The 7,500-nt window shown below is 39.6% G+C and overlaps 2 protein-coding genes across 3 annotated transcripts in view; one reads left to right on the top strand and one right to left on the bottom strand.

The window, feature by feature from the left end:
* LOC125039597 overlaps window positions 1-3,622 on the bottom strand; it is a 3,878-nt gene extending 256 nt beyond the window's left edge. The window contains exons 1-3 of one of the 2 annotated variants that reach the window (XM_047633725.1): window positions 3,483-3,622; window positions 1,439-1,529; window positions 1-675 (exon numbers count right to left, since the gene is read on the bottom strand). The exon at window positions 1-675 is cut by the window's left edge and continues 256 nt beyond it. In XM_047633725.1, coding sequence (XP_047489681.1) covers window positions 1-675; window positions 1,439-1,480 — 717 coding nt within the window. In that variant the 5' untranslated portion in view covers window positions 1,481-1,529; window positions 3,483-3,622. The remainder of the gene's footprint in view (window positions 676-1,438; window positions 1,530-3,482) is intronic. The other variant, XM_047633724.1, reaches the window with a different exon arrangement.
* A 356-nt stretch (window positions 3,623-3,978) lies between these two features.
* The window catches only part of LOC125039598, an 11,712-nt gene continuing 8,190 nt past the window's right edge, over window positions 3,979-7,500 (top strand). Inside the window, exon 1 of the mRNA XM_047633727.1 lies at window positions 3,979-4,093. The gene's annotated coding sequence lies outside the window, so the exon portion shown is untranslated. The remainder of the gene's footprint in view (window positions 4,094-7,500) is intronic.

The following is a 7,500-nucleotide window of genomic DNA, read 5'->3' as shown; positions in this document are numbered from 1 at the left end:
GTGGCACATGTGAGTAGCGACTTCGTTGGCCCTATTGTGATGCGCCGGTATCTTTCTGATCATGGCGTTCAGTGTCGGGATGTCTTCCTCTTGCACATGGAAGAAAAATTCTAAGGTGTTGGCTCTGTCGTCTTCTAAGGTGTCTTCGTTGTCTTCTTCGACGTGGATGTTCGCTGTCCTTATCCTTTGGCTGTACTCGTGCTTGCCATTCACATAGCGCCAGGGTCCTCCGTTCTTCGTCCAATCGTATTCCGAATATGTTGGTTGTTGGTTTTCCTTTGTCAACAGAAAACGGCTCATGCATTTGGTATTGTACTGAACAATCTCAAGGAAGTAAGCTTTGTATTTTCCAGAAGCAATAAACTTCTTGAAAAAATCTCTGAAGATGATTTCGTAGGTGACATTCCCATACCAATTGTGGTAACTCTCAGGAAGGCCAATCCACAGCCCTTTGGTACCGTTTACTAGTCGGCTTCGATGCCAATTTTTAATGGGATGGCTAATTGGCCTCCCTGCCTTTTCATCTTCTGTGTAGTCATCCCAGTGTACCGTCCTTTCCACGTTCACTATTTCTCTATAATGAGATAGATCGGTTAAGGTGTATATGTCCGAAGGCGTCCAGACCAAATGATCAGGACATTTTCCTCTTTTCCATTCATGGTCGTTTTTGGGGTTCTGAAAAAAAAAAAAAAAATCAAGTATAGCAGGCGCACAGCTTGCAAAGGAGAGCACTACGCCCTGGCACGCCCCAGGAACCATCAGTCTGCACTCAACGAGAGCCTTTGCTCAAGGAGTCTGTTCATGTTTTTTTCACTGGTTTATAGTCGATGAAGTGACTGATTTAACGAATTCATTATGTGTACAATAGCCCTGATTATCTGTTTACCTAACTATTAAAATTAATGATAATCTATTTAGATCATTTTACTCGTCCATGTGAGAATTTATGATGATTTTTTATATTCTGATGACGACGACGAGGATGACGACGATGATGACGATGATGTGATGATGGTGGTGATGGTGATGAGGATGATAATGATAATGGTGGTGATGGTGATGACGATAATGATAATAATGATAATAATAATATCAATTTTAACAATAATAATGATAATAATATAGATTAGAACAATGGTGATAATAGCAATCATAGCAATGCGGCAGGTGGCATGTTCCTCTCCACTCTGACCTTGACCCCAGCTGATGCCAGAACAGGCACTCTTGGTCTCGTACCGGGCCGCAGTCCTTAGAATATCAGCCATGAGTTGATCGATCGTATTCATGTAGATTTCATGCTTCTAGCAGCTCAAAATTGATAAAGAAATAACCACAGGAGGCGTCCGAACCAACTTAAGACCTCATACTTACAACAGAAAAAGGTAAATCAAGAGAAAGGAAATGAGAGGCAGACCCAGGGGAAGGATTGGCCACGCACCTGCTCCTCGGGGGCCTGGCTTCCGCTGCATTTCGAGGCCATGCTCCCTGCCGGAACACCAATGGAAAAGTGTAATCGATTTCTGAGGACCCTGTTGGAGGCGATCAAATTTTATGAAATCAATCGGTCATACGCCGATTAATCGTACAGCGAGGGATGGCTATGAATTAGAAGTAAGTGCCAAAGATTTTTTTTTTTTTTATGTTATATGAATAAATGCTTAAATGTTCTCATTAGCAATGGTGTAATTGAGAATAATCTTTCTATAGGTTTTGATATGGCAATATTGATACTGTTAACTAGTGCAAGTAAAGGAATGAGTTAAAGAAATTTGTTGACTAAATAATAATTCATGTGGTATGGCCAAATTATAGTGTCAAAGTTTATATGAAATATCAATCAGGTAAAACATCGCTTGGGATCTTGACACTTCAGCAACATGACAAGGGTTAAAATTTCTCGTAAAAAATGCTTTACAACTAGATCGTTATGACTAACACATATATTTTTGCTCTTGGTAAGCAGAACTAACTGGCATTCAAAACTACGGTATTTCTTGTTGACGAAAAGAAGGAAACATCACATAACTAGATAATGATAATCACAAAAGCGAACAATCAATCAAGACAGACATTGAAACTTGTGATGAAATTTTGTTTCACCAGAAAATGATATTGATTTATCTTACGTTTTTGAAGAAACAGGTATTTTCTTTACTGAGCGAGAAATTATTGTTTGAATTTGATTTGAATTTCTTTATATTTTTACTTTCTTGATAAATTGAAGAATTGTTGCTATTAACTGATACTTTCATGGAATACTACACTTGTGTTACATTTAGTTTCATCCTGTGGCCTTTTAAAGAAATTCTGATGGTATGGTTGTGATACTTCGTTGTGTTTGAATGGTCGCTATTGTTCATGGCTTAAGTGTTGGTTTGATTACAAACTTCATGTTTACTGCGTAAGTTTTAGTAGACATAAGTAAATTCTTTTGATAATTTTCATAATACAATTTTCCGTTATAAAGGGCCCCCTAGAGAGTAAATCAAATGTTTTAGAAATTTATTCGATTAAACTCAAGGAATCGTATTGGTATTGGGAAAAGGAGGAGATCATGGTGTGGAGAGCAACCAAGACATTCCTGTTTTGATTCGTGTTTGAGCTGGATGTCCTGAGTTTTGAATGTCACACCCATCACATTTGAGTGAATGGTACTTCATTGGCCAATATCTATTACCATCTAAAGTGAATGGGTAAAGTTAATGATATGTTTAATTATTGGTGACTGTCAAATGGTAACGTGTCACGTGTGAAGACAGTTGCAGTGCATTTGCTCTGGGTATTTATCTTTGCATCTGGGATCCTCACACATATTTTTTGTGGTTATATCATTTTTGTTAATGGTTCTTTTCAGTGAATTCACTAGATTCACTAGAGGTTTAATATGAACATGTATTCACAGTTATTGGTCTTAGCCCTTCCTCGCCAGCAACGGGCCATCGGGGGCTCACGGGAAGCATTTTTTTCTTTTGTCAAGAATTAACATATTGTGGAAATGAGCCTGTGAAGTTAATTGAGATAAATAATTCACATGGTGCTTTGTGGATAAATTCTTTCTTCCCAGGAAGATATTAATCAGATATCTTCTGTCAGGTGAGGATGGTGAGAGTAGAGCTCCATTTAAATAATTAATTCAAACACACTCAGTACCTGAGAACTGTTACAGCTCGCTCATACATACATACATACATACATACATACATACATACATACATACATACATACATACATACATACATACATACATACATACACACACACAGACACACAGACACACAGACACACAGACACACAGACACACACACACACACACACACACACACACACACACACACACACACACATATATATATATATATATATATATATATATATATATATATATACACACTCACACACAGACACATATATATGCATACACACACACACATACACAAATATGTGTGCGTGAGCACATTAATGAAAAAGTCAAAAAGACTAACGTTTTGTTCTGCCTGTCTCCTCTTATCTGGGTCACTCTGGCTGCGTTACAGGAGGGTCTGCTGCCGACTGGACGGGGCTGCGGTTATTATACGAATTTAAGACCTAAATGCCCGTACTAAACGCGTATCGGACGGTCGCGTGCATGAGTGCTTTCATGCATGCATATACGTGCCTATAGCCTGTATGCCTACATACATGCATATTTACATATATATGTACTCATTCACACATACACACACATACACACACACATATACATACATACATACATAGAGAGAGAGAGAGAGAGAGAGAGAGAGAGAGAGAGAGAGAGAGAGAGAGAGAGAGAGAGAGAGAGAGAGAGAGAGAGAGAGAGAGAGAGAGAAAGAGAGAGAGAGAGAGAGTCCCACCGCTGTTATCAATCTGTCAGAGGGTTTCCGTTGGAATTTCCCTACGTTGGTGGCTCAGGCAACGGTTAGGTTGGACATGTTATTAAAGATGGCAGTGTCGTGTTGCGCAATGGGTAGCTCGGAAGGAGGACCTTCTGGGGCATCTGACCACTCAGACCGCTCAGCACACGCACCCACCCGTCGTCTTCGACGGGGCAGGATCTTGGACTTGCTATGCTCTGGTAGGGAGTAAGAGGCGTCATTCTCTTCTCAGTATAACGTGCGAAGATTTAACACCCCAGCGGCCGACCGTCTGATTATCCAACGGGACCCCTACATTGTGGAAGCTGGTGGGCCTCGGGCAACAGCGTTGAATGACTCAGGGTTGACGAGACTGAATTACCAAGCCTTTCTACGGGCGGTCTCGTCTCGTTGTTGTCCTGGTGGATTCACTGAATGCCTAGCGCATAGCAATTGTATCACTGATGTCATTTCCTGAAATGAGTACACAGGCAGAGAGGCAGAAGGGCAAAGGGAGCGAGGAAGACATTGTCATGTGAGTATGTAAGATATAATCATATTATATCACACTGCAGTGAGACTGATACTTCCAAATTTACTTGAATTTTCAATTTGAATGCCTTTTTAAATAATTCAGCTGTTAAAGGATAGAAAGAGGAACACGCTTAAGGAGACAGTTCCAACAGTCCGCCAGGACTCTCTTGAGCTGCAATTGTCTTGAATAGAAAGACGTGAAACTCTTTAAGAGATAAGCATTGTGCATAACTATAAGGAAGGAAAAGCTATCGCAGTCCGCAAAGACAGTCTTGAATGACATATTCGTTCAGGAGCGACTCATTACGTTATATGTGCTTGCTCATGGCTACATACGATACAATAAACCCTAATGCAAGGCAAAAAATCACGACTGGCGCAAGTTTATAAGCTACTCTGAACGCATTTAATTCTTGAGAAATCAATGTGGTTTATTCAGGGAGAAATGATGTACGTCTGTGGCGGCTGAGTGAGATGAGTGGTGAATAAACGATTTGAGTGAGTGTGGGAATAAGTGCAGATTATGAGACAAGTAAGTCAGAGTATAGCAAACGAGTAGAAAATACAATCGTGGTCAGATTGTTACTAGAGTCACTAGTAAATAAATAAAGCAAGAGTGAGAGTAAACAAGAAATAGAATGACGTGCAAGGAAAACTAGATAAGCGAAGGGGAGGAAGGCAGAGAGGGAGAGCGGCGAGGATGGAGGGGTAGACATGTAAGCGAAGGGGGCGATGGTAGCGTACAAAGAAAGCAAAAACCAATCTGACTTCACGAAACATTCATGATTATATATTTACGGTATTTGTAACATTAATTCAACTATGCGAATTCATAAAAAATGGCAACCTTTCGGGACATGAAGGAAGTGAATTGCGAAAAATCTGTTTCAGATCAGACCAAGCTTGCAGAACAACGTACGGTGCAAATAGCTTGAGCGACCGACAAAGACAACCCTCGTGGTAGTATAATACATTTAGACTTTAACAATAATAATTACCGAAGGAAAAAGCGGTGAAGTGCCCCCACCATGCTTCAGGTGCAAGAGGAAACCACCGAGACAAGCACAGACGCAGTAAAATTATTACGCAAATTGGGCATCCCATCCCTTAGGGAAATACCGATGCTAAGCTTACGTAGAGTCGTAAAAACAATGGGCGGCCGATCTCATCTGTGCTATAAGTGTGTGGGCACATTTAAGGACATTTCGCTAAAATACTTTGTTTAAAGACCCTGGGTCACCAAGAACAATAATAAAGATGAAATGACACTCGCGATTGAGATAAGAAAGAACTTTAAATATCACGAAAAAAAATAAAAACAAAAAAAGCGACCTAGACAGATCTATTGAAATTAGGTAGAGAGGTAGGGGAACATGTGGAAAGAGAGGGATGAATTAGGGGAGAGACAGGAGCTAGGGTGAGTAGGGAGGTCTGGAGAGAAAAGATCTAGTTGGAGGATATTTCCGTGTTCAAAGTATTTCAGTGAATCATTTCACTAATGCATAGTTAAAATATGCCTAGAATACGGCAATATATCACAGCTATGTCCACGAGGTCATAGAGCGTTCGTAGTAAAGAAATTACAGTCAGCATAAGGCACGCGTCAATTTACCCATTATATAAAATATTAAGTAATATAGTACGAATCTATGCGTTTAATCTAGGATAACTGAGTTAGATTGAAAAAATATAGGAAGATGAATACAAAATCTATAATTTACTGGTAAAAACGAGAAATCGATTATATATGACATTTTTTTTCAGATATAATGAAAATCACTGCTCATGTTGAAAAAAAAAAAAAAAAAAAAAAGTCCGGCAAGCACACACAGGAGGAGGAGGTAAAGGAAACGGAATTGTCCATGGCGTACTTACAGTTTTTCTTTCATGGTCGAGCGGGTTGATCTTGCTGGAAGCCTCATCACTTCCCTCAATGTAATCCTTCAGTTCCTGATTCTTCAGCTTGTATTCTCGCAACTTCAAGGTCCCACGATCAAGCCTCCTCACCAGTTCATCGTAAGGAGTATATCCTGATGCAACGATCCAATCCTTTAGCCCCAACTGGCTCCTCCCGCCACCCAAGTGGCACAATTACCTCTCGACCGTCATTCCGGCTTTCCAGAAAAGAGACTCGGCAAACACGCCCCGTACCTGCCTTGGATCACGGGCCGCATTAAACGCCTCGTGCGGCTGAGAAACCAAGCCCACAACACAGTCATCAGAGAAAAATATCCCAGAAAACCTACTACAACAAACTACAATACCTGCAGCCTAGCAAATGAAATGGGAAAGCATGGGAGCAATGCGGCCTTGCAAATCGGCCATGCACGTTTCCATGCACCAGCAGCCTCAGCCCCTGTGAAGCGGCATAGGCACTCAATGACCGCTTCGTCTCAGTTTGTCAGCAGCTACCCCCCTGGACACCCCGCCTCCTCCCCTGCCTTCCAACCCACTCACTTGCTCCGACTGTCAACCAGTTTCAGGTGCTTCAGAAGTTGGAAATCATCCACATCAAGAGAGTCACTACCCCTTGACCCGCCCAAGCACCTCTTTCAGGAGTTCGCAACGGATCTTGCTACTCATTTTACCTCCATAGTCAACGTCTCAATGCAACAGGACCAGAGTTCCCCGATGCCTTAAGTCCTGCAACAGCCCCACCTCAGGGACCACAGCAAAAGCTTACAGGATGAATACCATATATTATATATATGCATATATATACATGCATATATGTATATATATACACATATGTATATATACATATATATATATACACATATGTATATAAATATAGTCATATATATTATATATATGTATATATATTCATATATATACATGTATATATGTATATATACATATATAAATGTATATATATATATAGTCATATATTTATATATGTATATATATAGTCATATATATATAGTCATATATATATATATATATATATAGTCATATATATATGTATATATATAGTCATAGATACATATATATATATATATATATATATATGTATACAAGTGTATATATATATATATATATATATATATATATATATATATATATGTATATATATGTATACAAGTGTATATATATA

Source organism: Penaeus chinensis, chromosome 27, assembly GCF_019202785.1.
Source record: "Penaeus chinensis breed Huanghai No. 1 chromosome 27, ASM1920278v2, whole genome shotgun sequence".
NCBI lineage: Eukaryota > Metazoa > Arthropoda > Malacostraca > Decapoda > Penaeidae > Penaeus > Penaeus chinensis.
Note: the sequence above shows the minus strand (reverse complement) of the source record. Positions and strands in the feature narration are given on the sequence as shown.